The sequence below is a fragment of the Meleagris gallopavo genome, chromosome 5 (genome assembly GCF_905368555.1).
Source record: "Meleagris gallopavo chromosome 5, MGAL_WU_HG_1.1, whole genome shotgun sequence".
NCBI lineage: Eukaryota > Metazoa > Chordata > Aves > Galliformes > Phasianidae > Meleagris > Meleagris gallopavo.
In genome coordinates, this window is record NC_139408.1 from 1,365,498 (window position 1) to 1,389,817 (window position 24,320).

Sequence of the window (24,320 nt, forward strand, 5' to 3'; positions counted from 1 at the left end):
CCTGACCTACATTTCCCCCCTTTCTTTCTCACAACAGCCTGTCACTGTTTTAAGAAGCTATTTTCTGAGAGGTATAAAAAGAAATGCATGCTAGAGCTGCCTAGTTAATGTGTTATACTGGATTATTATTTATAAACTTGCTTTAGACCAATTTAGAATGCAGACGAATTATGAGAGCTACCTTAAACAAACAGCCAGGAAGAATGTGCCGTGACGATTCCAAAGTGCTTACATACCATACACACTGAACACTAGATATAAACTAAACAAAGCCTGCATCTAAAATACTGCAATGAAATGTAGCATGGGACTTCAATTAAAAAAGAAGTAAACGAAGAACACTTAACGAAGCTGCCTTAATAAAATAGCAAGGGATAAGGTCTATAATTAGTGTAAATTCCATATTCAAATTATTAGGAATAACGCCACCTAATGTTTTGTTGGAGGCAATTCAGTGTTTTCACTATCTAATGTATGTGTAGCAAAAGCTATAAATAATGGATCCACATTTGAAAGTAGGACAAGAGTGAAAGAAACATTTGGTTCAGCAACAAACAGCATTTTAAAATACCATCTCACTACTACTCCCAGACCCTGCTTATTTAAAGAGCTGCTGCCACTACAGCACTCCTTGGCAGGAACCTACCACGCTGCTGCAGGTCATACTCTTTTTTTGTCTCTTCATTCCCTAGAATTTTCCACGCTTGATCAATTTCGATGAACCTCTGCACACGCTCCTCCACTTCTCCTGCTGGCACATCTGCCTTCTGTTTGTCTGGATGATACTGCCAATCAAAAAAAAAAAAAAAAAAATTAAAAAAAGTTGAGGGGAGTGGAAGAGAGAAGGGGTGGAAGAGGAACAATCAATAATGCATTTGATATTCAGTTAAAAGGATAGGGAAAAAAAAAAAAAAGAAGGTATGAGCTAAGGTGCCAAAGGAAGGGAGACAATGATTCTGGGCACAAGAGAAAACTGCCCATTTAATTAGACCAGTAAAATGGCAACCAAATCACCAGTGGCACAAATGTCACCATGTGCACTGACGGCATTTTCTGGCTAATTTGCTGATGGAATCATTGGTCTTATGGACACTACCTAGAGAGAGAATGACTATTACAAACAGAAATAGGTACGTGCAAGGACTCTAACACAGGAACAAGAGGAGATGATGTAGGTGCTAACATCTTTGTAAAATTACTCGTAGCTGATTTCAGCTATGCTACCAACATTTATTTAACTCCACTACAGATAAACTGAATAATGTGTTGCACGTAAGTAGGCTTTTTAACTATTATTTCAAACAGTAAAAAGAATATACATGAAATGTAATTTATGAATTACATGTAATTCTACTTTTGAAAATATGCCTCAACATCTTTAATTTCTTCCAGTTCAGTGAGTCAACAGCCCTTCCAAATATTTAAAGTCATGGATCACTGGCTACAGAAAGTATGTCATTTTATTAAGAAATGGTTATTCAAGGACATAACTGCAAGAAAGCCTACATCATATAGGCAGTAATAATTGAAATGGTATCACTTTTTAAACCATTTGTAAGTACTGGTTCTCAGCAGAGCATTCTGTCTTCTTTTTGGTCCAAATGTCTACTGAGAAGTAATCCTCAGAGCACCACCTTCCTGTATGTCTAATTCACCTCAAGATATCCCTTATTCTGGAGCTTTAACTTCTGCCCTTTGTACTAACATCAGTTTGGGCTCTGAGTTGTACAACGAATGTTGTCAGACTTGGAAAAATCTCTTAGACAAGTGTTTCAGTAGATTTCTGATTAACTGAATTCCATTGGTTTACTTTATAATTCAATACGGAAAGACCAGAATATTAACATAGTCTGTGCTTTATAAGATCCAAAATTTGAAAGGGGTCCACTTGGGCACTAGCAGATGTAACTTTCATTTGCACTGATGGGTATTATCTGTGTCAATCCTTAATTCAACAAAGTTGAACCTAAGAGCAAAATGCTCATCTTCAACTTTTTTCCAGGTATCTTTTTCCATGTACACCGTGTTTGTGACTAAACACTGCCTTGCAACTTGCTGAAAATATGACTGAAGCAGTTGTGATCTGAGAGTTTACTTACAGATATCCCCATTCTACCTCCCCAGCTGAAGATGACAGAATTTTAAGCCGCAGAAAAACAAAAACAAACAAACAAACAAAAAGGAGGTAATTATATTCAGTATTTTAAATAGCCAATTAGAAAATGAGTAATTATACCTTTAGTTGGTAGGCACTAAACTCAGGCTTCTGCTGTCATACATCACACTGTATTGCTAAAGCTATTTAAAAGCATCGTTTTTCAAATCCATTTTTTCTGAAACCACAGCTTTTCCAATTGTATTTTAATTGACAATTTGCTATATATCACATGTGGAAGGTCTGCTTTTATAACCAGTGCTTAATAAGAATATGAGGCAAAACAGTTCACGTTAAAGGCTTCCATCATTTGCTTTTACAGAATCACACAGAATCACAGAATGGCCAGGGTTGGAAGGGACCTCAAGGATGATGAATCTCCAACACTCTGCCACAGGCAGGGCCACCAACCTCCACATTTAATACCAGACCAGGCTGCTCAGAGCCATGATATTTTAAAAATATAAACATATTTTTAGGTAGGTATTCCGCAGTTAATCCTCAAAGCAAAATTTTACCTAAAAATACTAATGAATTATTCTAAAAATTCAGATGTTATTATTTAAAGTTGATTCACCCCAAAACAGCACTACGATCAGCAGCTTCTCTCCTGCCAAGGACACCTGAGAAAGCACCCCACAAAACTGGTTACTCTTTTCCTTTGCTACACTAAAACTGACGGACTGAAAGATATTTTTGGAAGTGTCAGAAAAATACTCTGGAAAAATAATAATGAATGCAGAAAAGGCTATTGTGTTCATTTCTTAAATGAAGTGTTAAGATTCATTACTCTTCAGGTTCATCCTTCAGCTTTTCTTTCCTATAGAATTAATAACTATATTGCAGGGCATTTGCTGATTAAATCTTCATGCTTTCTGAAAGTATTTTCTCCTCCTTGTCCTGGAGCTATTACTCTGCTACCATCTGATAAACTTAGCCTTCCGCTCTACGCCAAGAAAAATCCAGAGACTTCTGCTCTTTCACTTTGAACCTTTAATTTCCTGTTTCATTTGAACTTGTTTTGGACCTGTTCTCATTGACTCCCTTTTCCTACTGTCCAGCTTGCGGATCAAAATACAAGAATACTTTCCTTTGAAGCAAAAATCCATTCATGATTCAGCTACCCACACGGTCCTCTTTCACCTGTAAGGTAACAAATGAGGTGTCCTCTTTTCCAGCCGTTTTAGACCCTAATCAGCAGATCAAGACACCAGCCACAGAGAACACTGGCAAACTTTCAACCAACCCACTAAGATCTGCCCTTTATGCAGAGTACTCTTGATCTGTCAGTGCTTCAGACTTTAATCAAACTCTGTTGTGGCATTTTCTTCCATTCTTAATGCCATATCCATGCTTCCAATTCTTTTACCTCTCCAGTTTACTCTTCAGAGGAGCTGCCTCAACACCAGCCAGGAGTTTTGTTCTGAGGAAGGTTAAATCTGATGTATGTTTCTGATCTCCTCCTCCCATTCAGCTTTATTTCTAGGTTAATCTCAGCTGTGAACACGTTACAAGCTGTATGATGAAAACAGACAAGCCTGTTTTCTACTCGACTTGTCTCCTCCTACACAAACGGAACTATTGCTCGTCTTCCTTACGTGTGTCCAGTTGTAAGTTCTTACTCAGAACGTTAGTGCCTACAACATCTCCTACAATATCTCTTCTCAAAATCTGTGCAGATTATCTTCCTGTCATTCATACTTGCCACTTGAGCACTATTTTCAGCTGTATTACTGCACTTAGGCTATATTTATCTTTCTAGCTACATATGCACAGTGTTTTTGAAGGAACAATATTTCCATTAAAATAGCTTTTTGCTGATCATTCATGTGTTTACTTTTGGACAGTCTTCCTTCTGAACCCAGCAATAACTTTTACCAACGTGTTACTCCTTGATAGAACTTTATAAAAACAAATAAGGATGTCTTCCTGAGACTGACGGAGGAGGAAGAAAGCTAGAATCTAACTTTCCTTTTCAAACCATTACTTGAGGTGATTTGCCAGCTAATTTTTATTGCTGAAGACTATGTGGAATCGGTACTGCTTTACAGTATATGATGCTTTGTAGTTAATAATGGTGTTAAACTAATGGAAATGTATAACCTGATCTTTTCAATATCAGAAAAACATTATACACATATAGAGTATTGCTTACTCCCTGTTTATGGGTAGCACTTGTGGACTCATGCTCTTGCTGTAAGGGTTCAGATTTTTGATTTGTTTTCTTACTTTTTAAAACTGCTGAAAACAGTTGAAAAAACATCGACTTCGAAGTCAGCTGATATGAAAACACACACGTTAAACATCATCTGTTGAAGACTCAGTCCAATTTTTGGTGCTGCAGAGAAACAGAAAAGCAGCCTAATACAAATTTAGCCTTGTGTACTTTTCAATTCCAGTACCATTAGTTTACCTTTCTAATACACCTACGTGATGGTACTGAACTGTCTTACTGTTAATATGCACCAAACTGTGCATTGCTGCAGTTTGGGTGCAGTGAGTAATTTCCCCTGGCAAATGAGATATAGTTCAGCTCGTAGTTTAGATCTAAATATCCAAATGTTTAGAAGTAGTTCATGGAATATCTAGTAATTTTATTTCATTATGATCATCTACTGCCTTCAATATATATCACAGAAAAAAAACAAAGCGAATTTTTTTTTAATTTTTTTCTCAGCAGGGTTAATATTGTTTTATTCACAAAATAATTAATTTGTAGATTGTTTCCAAAAATTACTCCATCAATCATGTACTGATACAGGCTTGTAAACTACTAGTCTACTAACTTCTTATTGATTCTTGCAGCTGGTAAGTGCATTGCCTTACATTATTAGCCATTGTCTTCAGAACAGTGGTTGCAACATTTGCTTTAGCATTACTGTAATCATAAGCAAGTTGAACAATTCCCAAACATGCGTGGTTTTCACCCACATCACTTATAGAAAGAACCCTAAACATGCTATATATAGCACACTCAATTGCTGCAGTCTTTATATCTGGCTACTTTATACTCTGTGAAGTTTGGTCCATTTTGCACTTTAAGAATTGAAAAGTCGATCGCTGAACCACATGGAAGTTAATGAAGACCACTTGGTCACTGTATCTGAATGACAGTGTGAACAGAGGTTTAGAACTCTCATGGCACAGGACGGGAAACTAAGATAGTTGGCTGAGTTTTGGTTGCACAAATGAAGCAACAGAGGTGACACACAAAGATCCCTATCCTTCTAGCGCTTGTACAAGTTACTTAACTTCATGCAATAAAGGTAATGGGATTGATTGATTTTAATCAAATTCAAATTAGCAAGCAGAAAATTTTTAGTTAAATCAATTTAATGTACATTCCTTATTGGTGCTAATGAACTTACTCTTCAAAAGAAATTTACAGTGCCCAGGGAGAATCAGCTTAACACGACGATTTATTGGGGGGGGTGAAGCATACAGCCATAGGTTTTATGCTGGACTGTAGTCTCTTGCTAAAGTATGGAATACATGATAACTACAGTGCATCATATAGTCAAACTTTCATTCATAAGTACTTTTCTCTATGACAAATTACAAGGGTGATGTTTTGTCCAAAAAGGATATTCATTTTAAAATCCAAAGATGCACCACATCTCCAGTTCCATACATCAAAACAGGAGGCTTTATCTTCTACTACTACTACTACAGCCAGATTTTTATTTAAACTATGGAAAAGTGCTTTAATTTGTTACTATGTATTTTATAGATAACTAAGAGCTCTTACTTTGCTAAATTTAATTGGTATGTCTTAAATTTGTGCTTTATTTCAGTAGGGATGTGTATCTATATTTGCAGATACAAGGCTAGAGATTTGCCTGAAGTTCTTAAGTGAATCAAGTCAAAAGATTTTAAAGAGTTTACTTACATGAGTTCAAATACCCAGTTTTGCAGGAACTACATCTAGTGACTAAATATGGGACAATCATGGAGTATTAACATCTCAAGTTATCGTGGTACCTCTTAGCATCCTTGTCCCATTTTCCCCATCTTAGACATACAGTAGTAGCTATGACAAATTTACAGTCTGACAGTATTTGTTCAACATAATGCACTCAGAAATAAGAGGTCTAGCAAAGTATGAATTGTTTGGTTTTGTTGTGGTGGGTATTCTCTTTTTTTTTTTATTACCATAAATGTAACAGAAAGTGTTCATGACTTACAGTACAACTACAGTATTTCCTGGAACTTGGAAAAAGAACTGCATTTGTATTAAAAAATAAGCAGTGGTCAAAGAAATATGATAACAGTCAGGGGAAGCTCAACCCAAACATTGCAGATAAAGCACTGCTTGGTATCTGGCGTAGCTACCACTTTTTGTGACTGACAGAATTGAATTAAAATTGCAAACAGAAGAGGTAGTAGTTGAGAAATGCATGTAAAGAGCTGGCTGGATTAACTATGCAAAAGTGAAAGTGACTGTGGATTAGCATTGGGTACGAAGAGATAACAGCAGTGCACAGCATCGACGTCCATTGCACTGATGGGAGAGTTAAATGAGTATAAGCAAGTGGACATAGCAGTTGGATTTTACACTGTTCAGATAAAAAAAAAAAGCCATTATATTCAAATTCCAAATTCACAGATTGGAATCCAACAGAATGAGATTTTGACTACTAACTGGAATTGTAAAGATTACCAAGCCTTTTTAAAATCTCATCATCGATACTTGCAGAGGGGGAGTGGGCAAAAGGGGAGGGGGAGAGGATGGTCAATCTATATATTAGCCAATATATATTCAAATTTCAGAGTCCAAACTCTCTCTCAACATCAATATGACTATTTATTTAATTAATACCAGACTTTTTCTTCTTTTTTATTTCACAGTATAAACCCTAAAATTTTAAAGGAAATATGTATAAACACATAGAAAACCTGATATGAACTGTCTTGTTCTATTTCAAGTTCATCAATAATCAGGAGTGTTGCACTAAAAGCCTAAATACAGAAATAATTACTAGTATGTATGCCTCTTGCAATACAACAAAGTTCAAGAATTTCAACAAAAGAGCAACTTGCACGAGATAACGTGAACGTATCAAAATTGCCAACTAAGCTTAAAAAAATTTCTCATACACTCTATGCATTATTAACTGTGACTGTTATTATCTACAAGTTAAGCTAACGAGGTCAGGACACAGTTTGTGTCAGTGTTCCCATCTGACAGAAGTATTCGTAGTTCCATGTAAATTTGTTTGTAGACTACAGAGCTCATCATAACACTTCACATCATGCTAAAAGAAAGCTGTAAGACAGTCAACATTACATAGGACAAATCTGGTTAATATTCTTAATTTCCCACTGTAGTCTGTAAATTCTTGCTACATTTCGGTATCTGAAGAACAAAATAGAGTAAGTTTAATGGCAGACTGTTCTTAAGGGGAAAGTCTTTTGTTCCTGCTTATAACGTATGTAGTAAATACCAGTTTTTTGTACTGAGACTTGCCAATAAATCTCACCCCCAGCGCAGAGTGTCTGTTCATACTCAGATTTTGGCTGCTCTGCCACAAATGCCAACAAAGGGACCAATTAATGAAAACTTTCTTGATACGATCCCAGTGGATGAATGTCCGCCTTGCAGAAGGTACTCTGACAACATTCATCTCACACAGGCCAAATGGCTGCTCGGTGGTAGCAATTAAGACACCACCAGCCTTGGCTAGATTTAAACCAACAACCAAATCTGTGCAGGTCTGACCAAATGCTCACAGGAATCAAGAGGTTTTAAGTTTTGAGGAAGAGCTGGACCGCGTCATACAACTGCATCCACTTCTCGAACTGTCTGTACACTATGTGGACAGACTTCTTAGAAAGAATTTACAGTTCTTAAAACAAGATTCCTTAATCTGGCCACATGGCCACAGTGCTTAAGCCACATCTATAAACATGTAAGAAATCAACAACTCTTCTAAATCACGTCAGGAATCTAAATAATACAGCAGGCTGACGTCCTGTAGATGGGTATTCAACTTGTCATTTTTTCTTTTCACAAAAAGTCAGTGTGCAACCTTGATACGATTTCCACAGCTCTGGAATCAAGTTTGGACAATTAAGCTCGGTGGAGCATCTCTCTTTCTACGATTCGATTTGGAAAGTAGAAGAGTTTTGTTGCTGCTAATACTTCGTTCAGAAGAGCCCATCTGAAAGTCTCTTACCATGAAGTGCGAACATAAGAGATTAATGTGATAGCTAGCGGAAAAATGTTGCTTCTGTGGCAAGGTCACACTGACTTCAGGTTTTTGACAACGGGTACCTTTCTTAAAATGTCTGTCAGGCAGTTTGAAGTGTGGCTGGTCAAAGCCCCAGACCTCAAGAAAGTGCGTCCTCTTCTTCACCCTACTGCCCAGCAAAGCTGCAGATTTCCAGTTCTATACTGTGGCATCACAAGGCTCATCAGAATATGTTTTATTAAATTATACTGTAGATTTTGAAAGTTCCAGAGCAATTTACAGAGCACCAAAATATAAAGCTGGACACAGCACAAAAGAAGGAATCCTATAATGCAACTGAAACATGCCAGGAACTACCTAATACTTTTAAGTTCACACTTTTGTTACTTTTACATACGTTGCCACACTGAATAGATCAAGCCACAAATCAGCACATAATAGAATTAACATATGTATTCAGTATTACCTACACTATATTTGAGCTATCAAGAACACTAACTCCAAATGATCTCCAAACTCTGGTTGTGGGCAGGACACAGTGACTACAAAGGATGCGTGCTGGCTATTAACTTCAAGACTGAACTCTGGTAGAATTCAGACTGCCATGGATTTAAGTCAGAACACAGTAAGATCTAATGATGCAGCTGTTTATTAAATTGGAATTTGAAACTGTGAGTAACTATATTTAAGAAAAATACGCGTCTCAGCCACCTGTGTTGAGCAAGAAAAAAATGTAACATGCGCTCGGCCCTTGCCCTGTGGCACTCACTGAAAGGTCACAGAAAGAGGCCATTCTGGAACTTCACCATCTGAAACCATTAAATTGGGTCACGATTAAAGAACACTTCCATATTTTACAAAGATCTCAGTGATTTATTCGAAAAATTATTCTACAGCAGACATTGGCTTATTTTAGTAGAACAGAGAAAACTTAAGCTGGAGGGAAAAATGAATTAATTTTGAAAAGATGGTTTAGACATGTAAATATTAAACTTTTCTCCTATCACAGGAGGAGAGAGAATTTCTGAATGAACAGTATGAATTAATTATCGATATATTTATAAACAAGAAGGGAAAAAAGTTACTCCCAGTACCAAGTAAGTCTGGCAGTACTGGAAAGGCACTTTGAGTCTTTCAAGACAAAACCACTTAATTTTCGACTGAAAAACAATTTCAAACACATACTAGAAAAACAGGGTGGAACCTTAAAGCCTTGTGGTGCTACCTGCTCTTAAAGTAATTTCACTTGCCACTGTTTCACGTGAGCCATCAGGCACTGCTCCAAAAAGCAGGAAGGAAAAGTGCATACTTTTATTTTAAATATTCATTTCTTCTAGTCCCATAATTTGCAATTCACCTCTTAAATAAAAAAAAATACCTAAACAAATGAACGGTTCCGTGATTTTTAAGAAGCCTTATACAAAACAAAGGCTTCGTACTTGGAATTGCTGTGATGCGTCAAGCACTCTCAGCCTTCCCCAAGGTACCAGTGAAAAGTGAAGGTTTTCATCAGAAAAATAGAAAATCAGAAAATTTCCCTCACTGGAACTGCGCTCAAGCATTCCTTTAGTTTTTCTACAGGTTTATTTTGCAAATAAAGGTCTCATATAGCAGTCATCCTGAAGCGCTGTGCTCTGTGGCCTATATGGTTCATCAGGTACTAATTAGATAGCATGTTCTGTCAACACTTTCCTGCTCTTCTTCTATTAATTGATCATCCTGCCAAATTAATACAATGCAACACCCCTTCCAAACTCCTTGAGCTTCTTTACTTGTGAGAAAGAAGGATGAGGAGAGGGGGGAAAAAAAACACCTCTAAAAGGTCACAAGGAAACTGCATTTCTGCAGGATCTGGAGTGACAATAAAAACACTACGATGAAAAGTTATTTATGGTCCTACCAACATTTTCTTCAACCGCTTAAAAAAATAAATGAAAAACACAGGTATAAAATAACATACTTCATCTAACAGGTTATGTTAACTTTAGAAGTGGCTGCAACTTACGAAACGATAAAGATTGCAAAAATAAATACGCATGGCCAGTAATGGCATACACCTAATCAGATCATTTGCAGTTAATACTGTCTATTCCAAAAAAAGGAAGGAATACTATGCAGAAAGTAGAGCAAGCTGATCTCACCTATGTATCTCAGAGTCCAAATGGCTGCCCTTACAGCCCCATAAAGCCAGAATATCGAATGGTATTTCATAAAAAACTGCAAGAAATAATATGCATGTATTCTCCACTTATTAGACTGCAATAAAAACTGCAGGAGATAAAAAACAAACGACAAAGCAGTTGCCAAATACAACACACTACTGCCACCTAATGCTTAGTAGAAGGTTACATCAAAAACATTTCATTGTCTCTGCGCTGCACTCCCATTATGAAGAATGGAGGCAGAAAGAAAAGAAAGTTTACAATCGTTTGTAAGTATCTTCTTCACAGTGCCTCCCATACAGGCTTTCTAAATTGAATGACGGGATCACATCCTCTTGTCTTGTATACAAAGACTAATGTGCAAGATGAATGTTAGGTGGACTAAATATGAGGTGTTTGATCTGGAAAAATACCGGGGATGTAATACATGTATTTAATTAGTATAACCACATAAAGAGGTACGAGTGCGCTCACTTGATCAGAGTCCACACTTGTTTATATACATGTCAGCTGTTGGTAACTGAGAAGATAGTAGCACAATTCAGCCTTGAAAAGCTTCAACCAGCAAGTATTTGGAAAGGAAAAGAAAAAAGAGAGGTGTGGTCTCGTGCTAAAACAGCACAAAACAAAATTACATTGAAAGTACTTTTCTTATTGAAGTGATCTTGCAACAAAACACTCTCTCTGAAACGTGAAACTTGTTCACTTCCATGAAAAGAACGATTCCCGGTCTTAAACTTGCTTTCCTAGCCCACAATCAATCTTTTCAACATGTTCACTCAATTGGCAGAAGTTAGCAGGGAACATGGGCGGAGCCTGTTTTTTCCACTTGTAAAGAGGAGAAACAAAGTGAAGCGTTCCTTGTGACATTCAATCTTTTCATACAGAAGTGGATTAAAATTCCCCCAAAGGATGTCTATCCAAAGACAGCTTGACAAAAGAGCAAGGAATTTATTTTCTTGATTCATTAATTCAATCCATCTCCTCTTCCTTTTTCTTCCACCCAAAACAAACAAACTTTTAGCTTTTTCACAACTTCAGCCTTTTCCTACCTGATCTGGTTATTCATTTGCTCTGCTGCTTCCAGCCTCCACTCCAGGATGATTCCCACTCATTGGGATTTTCCTCCTAGTTTCTCCTTATGCCTTACCTGTTCTATTGTATTTTTCTAGTATCGCTCAATGATAAACCAGAAGGTGAAAACTGTATCCATTCTTCTCCTTTTTTCCTCCTACAGTCTGCCATATTCCAAAACTGTTAGGCAACTTCCCATCTGAGCTCCCTACATAATATTCAACTGCTTGTATGTTTTGCAATCATAATCCATCTTTACAACACTTTCTGAACACTGATAACCACTTCTGCATGCGGCATCCAGCACAGCAGACCTCAAAGTTCATGTAGGTCAAATAAGAACCATTCATATGAAGCAAAGGGAAAATCTTGTATTATAAAAAATAGAGCTGCTTAAAACACTGGAAAAAAATGGGCATGAATTCTCCATGCGATAGGGCCTGGTAGTGGATGAAGGGAAGCCCACAGGATGCTATTTTGTGCCTCAGTAGCATCTGGCAGAAGGGCAGAGACAGACAGGTGGGGTCTTCAGCTGACACAGTGACTTGCGAGGTGAAGGCTTTTCTAAAGCCTAGAAAGCCAACAACTTTGATACCTGGCAACTGCTTAAGACTGCTGAGCACAAAGCAGCTTGTGAATTCGTTCCACTCTCTGACGACCCTTCGTAAACCAGTACTCCAAGTCAAAGTATGCCACTAATTTTCAAATTCACTTGGAATGCCTCAACAGACAGACACGTAGAAGAGGTCAGATTTAAATATTATGCTTATCACCTGGATTCCAAAATCATTTAAGTCTCTCCAGCACTTCAATTTCAGAAGTCACTGTGGAAATTGAAGCTTGATGAACAAATGACTAGCTTATATATTAGTGGACATAATTGCAACATTTACATAAGACTTCTAAAGTTTTTGTTTAAATATTTATTTCAGCTTTCCGTATCACTGGTATTTGAAGCCATCCGTGATCTCAAAATGACAGGTTAGGCACCAATCAAATTACAACTTTTAAAATAGACATGAAAAGCTAAACATTAACAGAATTAGAAAATATCTGTATGAAAAATCCGTGAAGATACATGCTACTTTTGTAGGAGACAGCTTAGCCTGAAAGATACTGTTAACAAACAAGATCCAAGTGATACAAATCCAATAATTTCACGTCTTAGTCAACACCAAAAAAGCCTAAAACTTCATGAGAAGTCTCAATACTTAAAATCAGAGGCCATTAAGTATGCTATGCTTATTGCTAAAGACACAGACACTCCATTATTTCAGAGATATCACTGCAGCATAAAGATTCAACTTTCAGTTATTTGAAAATGTTATGGCCATGGTGATCAAACAATTCCAAACAATCCACATAGCTACATAAAATCTAGCTTGGATTGGATTTACTCTCACCAAGTGCTTTATTCAAGTTATTGTATCCGGACTGACTAATAGTTTGGTGTTAATTTAACTTATAAGTTGATGTTGGTAAAGGTTGGCAAATTTCTTCATTTGTAACAAGGAAACAGTTTTTCCAGCGTATCCTCATAACTACCAAGATGACATTTTCCAGATGACTCAAGGAAATCACTCAACAGAATTTATTAGTGATCTTTTTACCATTTCTATTTAATAAACACTCTATACAGGCTTAGTCTTGACAGAATATCGAAATTTTATGAAAGAATAGTCAGAGATGTAGATGAAGAGGTAAAATCATTATCTAGAACAGGTCAGCAACTGTAAAGGAATAATCCAAGGGTTGCTTTACTTGAGTTTCAATAATATCTTTTACTGAAGCAATAGATACACTGAGAGAATAGTATTTTGCCTTGCTTTTCTGTATTAGTAGGAATTATTACTGGATTGCTGGCAAGAAGATGGCTGCCTCTTAAAAAAAGAGCTCTTGATCAGCCTCTCCTCAAAACACCTACTTAGATAATCTTCCACTTAATGTCAAGAAAAGAAAAAAAACTGGCTAAGATCCTGCTCAGATTTTCATCTTTAGCTTTTTTGACAGTGGACATTTTTAGGTCATAAATAAGCAACAGCGATTCTGAATTTTGTTGTTAATGATAATTTACTGGTATAAACAATAAAGGGTAGGTTTTTAAAATATCAGACTATTGGTTTTTCAGCTTTGAAATGGTACTTTAATATACTGAAAAGTAAAAGATTGGAGTAAAATATCCAAAAGGCTGACAAGACTATAGAAAAAAAGCTTGACTTGGACTTTCCTACTATTGTAACATAAGCTATCTAAAAAGTGTCCTAAAGACAGCCCTTTTAAGTATAGAATTCACTTCTGCAGCAAATCAGTTTGAGTGAGCTCATGTCTGCTGACCGTTTGGACTGAATGGGAGGCAAGAAAGTAGCGGTGATCAACTGAGCCAAAACAGGAAGGATGGGACAGTTAACACATTCAGAGCACACTTAGAATAGTTCACTCGGAAGAGCCTTTCAAACACCACGAAGTCCAGCTGTCTGACCGCTTCCAGGCTAACCAAAGATATAGCATGTTACTGAGGGCATTATCCGAATGCCCCTTGAACACTGAAAGGCACGGGGCACCAACCACATCTCAAGGAAGCCTGTTCCAGTGTCTGATCACCGTTAAAAGAAAGAATTAATGTGTTGCTTTTACTAATTTCCATAATAAGTTACATTACATATTTGGATTCTATTTTTAATTTATTGTTATGATCAATAACTTATGAAATAAGAGCAGCCCCGTGGAGAAGGACTTGGGGCTCCTGGTGGACGAGAAGCTGGACATGAGCCAGCAGTGTGCGCTTGCAGCCTGGAAGGCCAGCTGTATTCTGGGCTGCATTAAAAAAGGGGTGGCCAGCAGGGAGAGGGAGGTGATCGTCCCCCTCTACTTGGCTCTTGTGAGGCCCTCTATGGGGCTGCTGAGTTACGGCCTGAACCTCTGATTGATCACCTGAGGCGAGCAATGAGTCAGCCAGGGGAGCACAGGTGAAGGCAATTCTCCTGTGCTGCAGGAAGGGGTGGAGCCTGGCTGCACCTCTCCTAGAGCCATTTAAGAGCTGACTGCCAGTGGGGAAGGAGCTCTCTGGAATTTGCTCCATCGGAGTTCATCTTGTGAGCCCAGGACATGGTGAGTGACTTTCTCTCATTACTCCAATATAAATTATATTAGCCAAGTTCCTGGATATATATACACACCATCTGTATATCCACTGATTATACAGGCCCCATCTGCAGTGCTGCATCCAGGCCTGGGGCCTCCGGTGCAGGAAGGATGTGGAGCTCTTGGAGCGGGTCCAGAGGAGAGCACTAAGATGATCAGAGGGCTGGAGCACCTCTTCTATGAGGAAATGTTGAGGGAACTGGGCTTGTTGAGCTTCGAGAAGAGAAGGCTCTGGGTAGACCTCATTGTAGCCTTGCAGTACCTGAAGGGAGTGTATAAACAGGAGGGGGAACGGCTGTTTATGGGGATGAATAGTGATAGGTTGAGGGGGAATGGTTTTAAACTGAGACAGGGGAGGTTTAGGTTAGATATTAGGAGGAAGTTTTTCACTCAGAATGCGCTGATGCTTTGGAACAGGTTGCCCAAGGAGATTGTGGATGCCCCATCCTTGGAATGTCTAGTGACTGGCAGTCCTGCTCATAGCAGGGAGTTGAAACTAGATTATCTCTGAGGTCCTTTTCAATCCGGGCTATACTATGATTCTACGAAACAACTGCACATATCAGTCAAGAGAGGCACTGAATTTCTTTAAGGGGCATAAAGTAATTTATTAAAGTAATAAAAAGTGAGGCATTGCTTGATATAAGCTGCAGCATGCTGGATACTCACTCTGAAAAATGAGTACTTCAAGTACTACCTACCAATTTTGTCACATTCCCCCATTCCTGCTGTGGTACCTAACTACGTGTAATTCCCTTCTCTCTTCATCTATATCCATGACCTCTCAGTTCTGCAAAGTCAGGACACCTTTCTCAGCCTTTCCCTATAAGAGATGTGGCCAGTGTGCACCTTCCATTTGCATGCTGATCCATCAGTTAATCACTGCATTTCATTTCATTAGCCAGCTGCTCAACCAAATGGGGGCTAACAGTTTTCCTGGTCAGTACCATACTGTGAGCAGGCAATGCTCAAGGACCAGCTGCAGCCAACATTACCTCTCCCACCACACCAACTAAGCACGCAAGGGCTTCTGCTTGGGCATGGCTGTCTGTATCTCTGCATGCAGTGGTACCATGCATCTCCAGAATGCTTGGTTTTGAAGTACCACTGCGATACATACAATGAATCTGGGACGCCATTCAGATTAATACAAGTTCCCATTTCTGCAATGTGATCTCTGACAGGGTGAAAATACCTGTTCTTCAGACTTAATACTGAATACTGCTATGACTTCTAGTGTAAAAAAGAAGAAAAAAACACACAAAAAACCACAAGGAGGAGTTAAACAAATGCTGTCAGATTAGAAAGAGCAGCAGGAATACTGGCACGGCCGTGAGCCACCCAATCAAGCTGTTTCAACTCAGCATTTGCTAACGAGGCTCTGTCAAATACTTTTATAAGTTAATAACCAATTCTTCAAGTTCCAACTTGAGAAAGTACCCACCTGTATTTTATTAAGGTTATAAACAATAAATCAGATGTGAAGGACAGCTGAAAACAAAACTACCCAGAGAGCCAAATAGGCATTCCTTTGCAACAAACTTTGTGATGTCTAAGTACTAACTTGAGTCAATCCACTAGGCACGCTAACAAAATGTTGTCTATAAGACTGTTAAGAAAAACACAGTATGTATTGCTGCATAATTTTCACTATGAAAATTTTTGTTATGAGACTTCTGATGAAAGTGAAAACATTTTGAAGTTTGTGAGATTCAAATCCTCCACTTAAACTCAGCTTGAAAAGTTCCTCAGGAGGCGCATCCTTCCACTGAATTTAGTTTGTAATAGACTTTAAGACAGTAAGAATGCAAGCAGCTTTTTGACTTAAAATATATGACATCCTCTGCCTTTTTTGTGATTGCAAAATTCAGATGTGTACATAAATCTGATAGGACACAATAGATCTTTTCTCTCTGGAGATAGCTGTCTTTCCTCTACACAAGCTCAATTCTTGAAATTATTTTGCTTCATTAAATTAAATTTCTATTAATGTCCTTTCTTTTTATTGCTGCTGTCAGTCGTTCTCACCTATGCTTAATGCTCTTTGTTTTAAAATTTTCTACTCCTTCAAACAGATTAAGTGATCATCTTAACACTTTCTTTGTATTTATATACACACACCACCCCTTCTGATAAACAGATAATCTTTGTAACACTATGTGTTAAGTGGCACATTTTATTTCCTTTCCATATTAAAAATAAGAGCTTCCTGCATGCTCCCTGCTCAAATTACATGGATTTTCTTTAAGATTAGGGCATACATTGTAACAGCAGCATATAATTTTCCTGCACAATAATTTTTTTTCCAGTTGAAAGGTATCCTATAATATCATCAGCATCAACAGGAACAGACACCTGATTCTCAGCAAGACAAAGCTTCTATGTTTGGTGACTTATTCTCTGTAAAATCAGCTTTCAGATGCAGAGCAGCTACAGAAAAACTTGCAAACAAAATCTGGCAACCCATTCTTTGGCCACAAAACGCGAGGTCAACAGATATAAAAAAAAAACTGTACCAGCAAGCTTCTGTAATTTCTCCTTCTTTGTTACTCTGATTTTATCTTCTGCTAGTTTTATACACGCTCAGAAAAGGGAGGTGGGCATTGTCTCTCCTAAAAACCCATTTGATTTTTTTCTTGTTAAAACTACAATGTATGTAATTATGGATAAGAAGGTCATACATACGTAACATCTCAAAAACATCAGTATATTCTGAAGATAAAAGATTAACATTTTTATCTTTAAACATAATAATTCTCAAAATCTGTTTTGATTCATTCCAGAACATGGAATCTTTGATGCTTCAAAAAGCCCCTTGAAATGAATGTAAGGCAGCCAATTACAGCTGTGCTGGTTACAAAATACGCATTTCTAATTGAATTTTTTCTCGAAGTCACTGGCTGAAGCTTTGTGCTAGAGAAGACAATGAAGTACAAGCCAGCATACATTTAAGTTCCATTCCTTAGGAAAGCCTAATGATCAAATTGCTAGACTTTGTGCTCAAAAGTCTGCCATTTCTGGCTGCTCTTATTAAAGAGTAAGAAGCATTAAGATGGTGCTGGTGCCAGACAAATGAGCATGCAAAAATTTTACAATGTTTTCAATTTCATGGTTGCAAGGATATTGTGTAAATATCAACTTTTACTTAAATGTTTAGATGGTAAGAAGAAATAATGTAATAACAACAACAAAATCATTATTTTTAGGTCAAACCTGTATTGTTTTGTGTATCCAATTAATACTATCCTTATAGACAGAATAGACATCATCCAGAGTTTGCAGTGAAATAATTTGCTTGAACATTCATTGAGACTTCGCCAAATGAATCAAGTTAGTATGGCAAATGAAAAGATGGCAGAATGGTAAATAAATATGCTCACTCAAGAAGGGTACATTTGCATGGTTTCATTTTTTATGGTTCATTAACCATTTCCATCATCAAACCTTTAGAATCAGTAAAAACAAGTTATATTTTACAAATTAATCATTTTAAAGAGAATTTCCCTTTCAAAATAGTTCTTGCAAGCTTGTAATTCAACATTTTTTTACTTGCCTACTACTTTGCGTTGTTAAAGTCAATCCTGAGGTATCACTGCAAATATAGTTATCTTTTAGATGACATATGGCAAGATCTCCAATTCTTTGCAGCTTTGGAAATTTACATCCGCCTGTTCATTCAGGATGCTAAGTGAACAATGTGTTGACAAACACACAAAACAGCAGATGGCAAAAAACAAACATTCAACATGAAACACTGAAGATCATCTGAAGAAATCGTAGACATTTGCCATTTTTATTATAACAGCAGAATTATATTTAAAAATAAATTCCACCATTTATTATGCTTGATGCTGATGAACATCTGTGATCAGAATATTCTCCACAAGGGAAGTCATATTAATTGCAATTTGCATACAAGATGTTAGTTGCTTTATAAACTTTTTAAGATAGCAAGCGCTGACCACATGCATTTGTCAAGAAGTCTTTAAACAGGCAGTACATGGCAGTGCTCACCATTCATCCTAGCTTTCTAACTTGGAGTTGCTCTGCTAATTCACTACCACCACCGTATCCAAAAACACCTGCACACAGACTCATCCTCTGCCTCCAGCAATACTACTACACACAGTAGCAGCTTCAGAAAACCTTAAGTTAACAACTTATGACTTAGAAGTGTACAACCACTAAGATCTCTTAAGTACAAGCTTTATCTGGGGAGAAAGGGAATTAATTCATGTGAACAGGATGCAGCAGGTAAGATGAGAGGCCGTAGTGAAAATACTAAGTCATGGCTTGAAGCAGTGATTGAGCACCTGGTGGGAAGGCAGGGCCAACCCAGGGGATCTCAGGTGCATGCAATGTACCTGAGTGATAGAAAGGGCTGGAGCTAGGATCCACCCCTTTCCAGACCTCATTTAGGGTTGGCAGTGGAGGTGAGAATATCTCTTGCTGGAGATTTCTACCTACTGGAGACCTTCCAAAGGTAAGTAGCTCTTGTCTTTCATTTTGTTATCTGTGGCTACTACATTTGGGCTCATTCTCATTTGTTACAGTTAAAGACTTTGCCATCCTACCATTATCACAGTACTTTCCATCCCATTATAGCATTACAGAGGTCCCTCTAGTGCTACACTAGTAGTGAACACTACATACATTCCACCCGTATTCAGAAGTCCACAGCTCATTGGTTTCTGGATCTGAGACTGTATTTTTGTGCTAACGAACCACCACAGGCTTCTCTTTCATGAACTTCTAACATCTTAAATCATGAAACACTTTGGGTCAATGCAATGACTTTCACACTGGAACCATGCGTTCTGTATTGTACTGTCACTCCTGCAGCCAGTGGCTTACAGGATGTATAAAAGTAATTGATTTATTACCACCATGCCTTTTCAGACAGTAGAATGTGCTAGATGCTGCATCAATAAGTACATATAGAAAAACAAGAAAAACATAGAGTATAAGAAATATAAAATATAAAAATATATGAAAGATATAGAAAAACAAGAAAGGTCTGTAAGCAGCTCTTCTGGAAGAGAAAGGCTAATAGTGACAGATGTTGACTAACAACCGACAAGCAGCAGATCTGCCTTGGAGAAAATACCTACAAAACAACATCAGTGTGGCTTTTTAGTCAGAAAAACAGATCCATTACTGATAACAGGGGGAAAAAACCCTCTAGAGCTAAACAGCATAAAAAAGGAAAAAAATAATCTTAATGTTTGCTAGCATTTCCCACTCTCTTTTCAGAGAGCACTGACCATTTAGATCACAAATGCACAAATTCTAAAGTTAAGTCTCTACATGAAAATTTTCCACCTTCTAGAAATATAGCAAGATTAGATGTGCATATACTAATACATACATATATATATAATATATATATATAGCCCTGCAAATACTAGTAGTCTAGTTTACAAAATCGCCTACCTAAAAGAATACATAAAAACTGAGGTCTGCTCACCTTCTTTCTTCTCTGGGTTGCCATTTTTTGTTATGTTTAGAACTTTAATTTAAAAATTAATTGAGTTAAAAAAATCCTGGGACTTCTGCAAGTCTATCAATTTGGCCATTTTAATCAAACAGTATCATATATATGCCTTATCGTGCTCTTAAAGGTGGGCTTAGTAATCTCTTGATTTGAAATGTCTGAATTATGTGGGGGGGTTAAAACAGAGGAACCAAGTTAACTTGAAGTAATCTCATAGAGCTCTGAGTCTTCTACATATGAAAACTATGAGAATGGGAAATATGAACACTAAGTTCATGTCTTAAGGCATGACTGAAAATATGACTCTACAAAAGTGCACAAGAAGCCTTCAAATATAACATAAATTGATATTCCCAAATTTTCATTCTATACATTCTACTACTGCAACGTATCTGGAAGAACTTTTTTCTTATATCCAACCTGAACCTCCCTTAGTACAGCTTGAGGCCATTCCCTCTTGTCCTGTTGCTGTTTCTGAGAAGAGGCTGACCTCTATCTCATTATAACCACCTTTCAGGGAGTTGTAGAGCAGTAAGTTCCCCCTCAGCCTCCTCCGCACTGAACGGTTCCTGTTCCCTCAGCCGTTCCTAAGACTTGTGCTCCAGACCCCTCACATCCCTGTTGCCCTTCTCTGGGTGTGTTCCAGGGTCTCCACATGTCTTTTTTGTAGCGAGAGGACCAACACCGAACACAGTAACTGAGATGCAGCCTCACCAGGGCTGAGTACGTAGGGAGAATCACTCCCCTGCTCTGGCTGACAACACTATTTCTGATGTGAGCCAGGATGCCCCACGCTTGTAGCACTGCGTGAGCTTGTTGTAACCAAAGTGTAGGATCTGACATTTGGTCTTGTGGAACTTCGTTCCCCTGGCCTCACCCCATTCAGGTGAATCTTTAGGGCCTTCCTACCCTCAGGGAGATTGAGACAATCCCCAGCTTGGCGTCATCAGTGAGGATGCACTCAATTTCTGCATCAAAGCAGCAGTTTTTACTTTATTAGTTTCTAAAATTTAGTTCTGCACACCTAGCAGAATGATACTTACTAACAAAGCCAGCCTTTGGTATTTCTGCTTCAGTTCTGCTGGGCTGTCTGATGGCTGCGCACCCAGGATTTGGTACCAGTCCTTTCCTTTTGTCTGCCCCAAGGCCATCTCTGGCAGGCCTTGGTTTGCTCAGTGCTGTGTAAGAAAAGGCAATAATTCTAAGTACAGTTTGAATAAGGAAGTTAAGAAAAGTGAGGAGGGAGGAACTACAGGCAGCTGGTAACACAGCCTGCAGGCCACAGGGACAAAAAGAATAATTAGTGCTTGTTTGTGTTGTTTAAAACACTACTGTAAAGGGCAAAAGGTAGATATGAATTGGTAGCAGGAAAGAGAAGACACGCACACTGAAATTTAGGATTAAGAACAATTTTTAACAGAGCATGATTAGCTGTTGCAACAGACTTTTGCAAGTGACGAAATGTCATCTCTTAATATCAACAATCAGGCAGAATATTCTGGACTCAGAACAGCCCTGCAATAAATAGAAAACAGTAAGGGGCTGAGTGCTTCCATTGGCATTATTTGCATGGAGATAACACACACTTGGCATATTGCTCTCTTAGGTGCTGCTTCCCGTCCTCGTTCTATGCGTGGCTCTGTTGCTGGACTTAGAGACTCTTAGGGAACGACCCTGCGTTTCAGCTGCTCTTTTGCAGCTATCTATGTTTTGAGCAATGCGCGCAGCCGATTGATCGGGGGACCTGATCAGGGGGAAGTGACGCTGTGCCTCAGCAGGGAAAGAACTTGCTACTTGAATAGAGGAAGAAGAGGCTCTCGTTCGTTTGTTTATTTAACTGCCGAAACAACGAGGCTCCCCGGCCGTTACGCCGCAGGCTGAGCCCCTTTCCGCCATTCCGCGCCATTCCGCGCCATTCCGCCCCCTTAGCGCAGCAGCGGCGCCAGAGCCCACCGCGACTGCTGGCACCAGCGGACGGCGGCGCCAGACCGACCGCCCCTCCCAGCGCGGCGCAGCACGCACCCACCTGCCCCACACCGCCGGCCTCACCGCGCAGCCTGCCGAACCGCGGCATTAATCGTCCGGTGAGAAACGTAACCTCCGCTCGTCGCTTCGGCGTCGCGATGGGCAGCGCTGGCGGGGCCTCGCGTGTTTCCGCCCGGACCCCAGTGGTGAAACACCGGCAGGAAGCGGCGTGCCGGCCGGGCCCGACGCTGTCTCCATGGCGACGACGGCGCTGCTGAGGAGGCGACGGGCTCCGTAAGTAGCGGCTCCGGCCGCCCCCCAGCGCCCGGCCCCGGCTCGGGAACGGCCGTCCGATCACCGCTCCGCCTGCGGCCCTGGCTGTCCGCCTCGGGTCCCTCCGCTCTGCCCTTTTCGCCCTGCTGCCACGAGGGCACAGGTTCGCTGAGGTGCCCGGCCTCCCCCCGCCCCTCTGCTCCGAGGGCTCAGCACGCGCCGTCCCGAAGGGGAGGGTTGGGCGCCTCCTGGTCGTGGAAAGGAATAGGGCTGTAAGCACAGAAAGAAGTTCCCTTGGCTATAAGCTTAGGTCGGTTCTCTGATCTTTCTCTTTGTAATCATTTTAGCAATAATTGTGCGTACAAACTCAATTCACAGTTCACCAAGCCTTTTAACGCACAGTTTCTGCCACCATCCCCGGCCTTTGGGAGGTGTGAGCAAAGCGTAGATGAGTGGGAGCTCTGCGGGGGATGCTCCTTCCCTGCATCCCTCTGCAGTGTTTAGAGACAGGGCTTCAACCTGGGCTGCAGGGTGGTGAGAGGTTTTCTGGGCGGATGAGAGAAATGTCACTTAATTTTGTCACAGAATTCGTTTCGGCATTGGTGCTGGTATCCAGATGGCAATGTAGTTTAAACTCGGAGTTATTTGAGAAATTTTTATCTGACCCAGCGGTTGGCTGTAGTTAGTTGTTTGACATGCAATTAATTATAGATGTTAAGGAATGGTTACTGAGGCCAGTGGAAAAATTTTGGAGGGAATGCAATCATTCTTTTCTGTTTTAATGCATAAGTTTGCTGTTTATGAACTTTCAAATGTACAAACTATGAAAAGAAACCATTGCAGCGTTATTTAGCCTTGCCTGATATTACAGTGAAAGCACAGTGGAATATTAGAGTTATAACTGGTGAGGGGTCTGGAGCACAAGTCCAGGGAGCGGCTGAGGGATTGTTCAGTCTGGAGAAGAGGAGGCTCAGAGGAGACCTCACTGCACTCTACAACTTCATGAAGGGAGATTTGGCCTCTTCTCGCAGGCAACAAACAGGACCCGAGGAAATAGGCACAAGTTGTACCAGAGGAGGTTTAGGTTAGACATGAGGAAGAACTTTTTCTCTCAGAGCGGTCAGGCACTGGAATGGCTGCACAGGGAGGTGGTGGAGTCGCCGTCCCTGTCAGTGCTCAAGAGGTCTGGATGAGGAGCTACGAGATGTGGTTTAGTGCTTGTGGTAGCAGTGGTGATGGGAGGGTGGTTGGGCTAGATGATCTTGCAGGTTTTTTCCAATCTTGTGATTCTATGATTCTACAATCATTGTGTCTTGGTTTCTCCCATGTTTTAATCTCTCCCGTTTCTGAAGTGACGATGTTAGGTTTTGAGGTACTGTTAATCTTAGGTTATTGCACTCTCTCTGGTCTTAGTGCCTTTTGCAGCTGCTGATCAGTCCAATCTGAGCATCTTTCATTACTAGAGATATCAAAATCAAGTTACTTCGAGATTTGCTGGAATCAGAATGGTGTGTGAGAGAGGAAGAGCAGGGCAAAATTCCTACCAGTACCTTTTGGTAGCTCCTGGCCTCTAAGTTGCTATGGAGTTAAACCCAGCCATAGACTTTGCTAGTTTCCTCCCTTCTGCTGGCAAAACAAAACTAAGTGAGCAATATGCTAAGTGTGTGTTATCTTCAGCACACGCTGTTCTGATGTTCTTAATACTAAACACTATTCCGGAACAAGTTTGTTAGCTCTCCTCTGTACTTATTTTGTTCGTGTTGGTTTTTTTTTTCTTTCTTAAAGCATATTTTTCTCTGCTTTACTCTTTATTTTATCACCAAGAGGAAATAGGATTCATTTGAATAACGCCAATGAAAACACTC

The 24,320-nt window shown here is 39.4% G+C and overlaps 1 protein-coding gene and 1 long non-coding RNA gene across 4 annotated transcripts in view; one reads left to right on the forward strand and one right to left on the reverse strand.

Moving 5' to 3' along the window:
• The window catches only part of DNAJC24 (DnaJ heat shock protein family (Hsp40) member C24), a 36,503-nt gene extending 14,087 nt beyond the window's left edge, over positions 1–22,416 (reverse strand). The window contains exons 1-3 of one of the 2 annotated variants that reach the window (XM_085223878.1): positions 22,244–22,412; positions 21,261–21,395; positions 647–785 (exon numbers count right to left, since the gene is read on the reverse strand). In XM_085223878.1, the coding sequence (XP_085080004.1) occupies positions 647–785; positions 21,261–21,368 (247 nt within the window). In that variant the 5' untranslated portion in view covers positions 21,369–21,395; positions 22,244–22,412. Of the gene's footprint in view, positions 1–646; positions 786–21,260; positions 21,396–22,243 lie in introns of both variants that reach the window. The other variant, XM_085223879.1, reaches the window with a different exon arrangement.
• Positions 22,350–24,320, forward strand: part of LOC146544202 (uncharacterized) — a 182,105-nt gene continuing 180,134 nt past the window's right edge. For both annotated transcript variants that reach the window (XR_014883325.1, XR_014883326.1), the window contains exon 1: positions 22,350–22,476. This is a non-coding gene — a long non-coding RNA (uncharacterized LOC146544202). The remainder of the gene's footprint in view (positions 22,477–24,320) is intronic.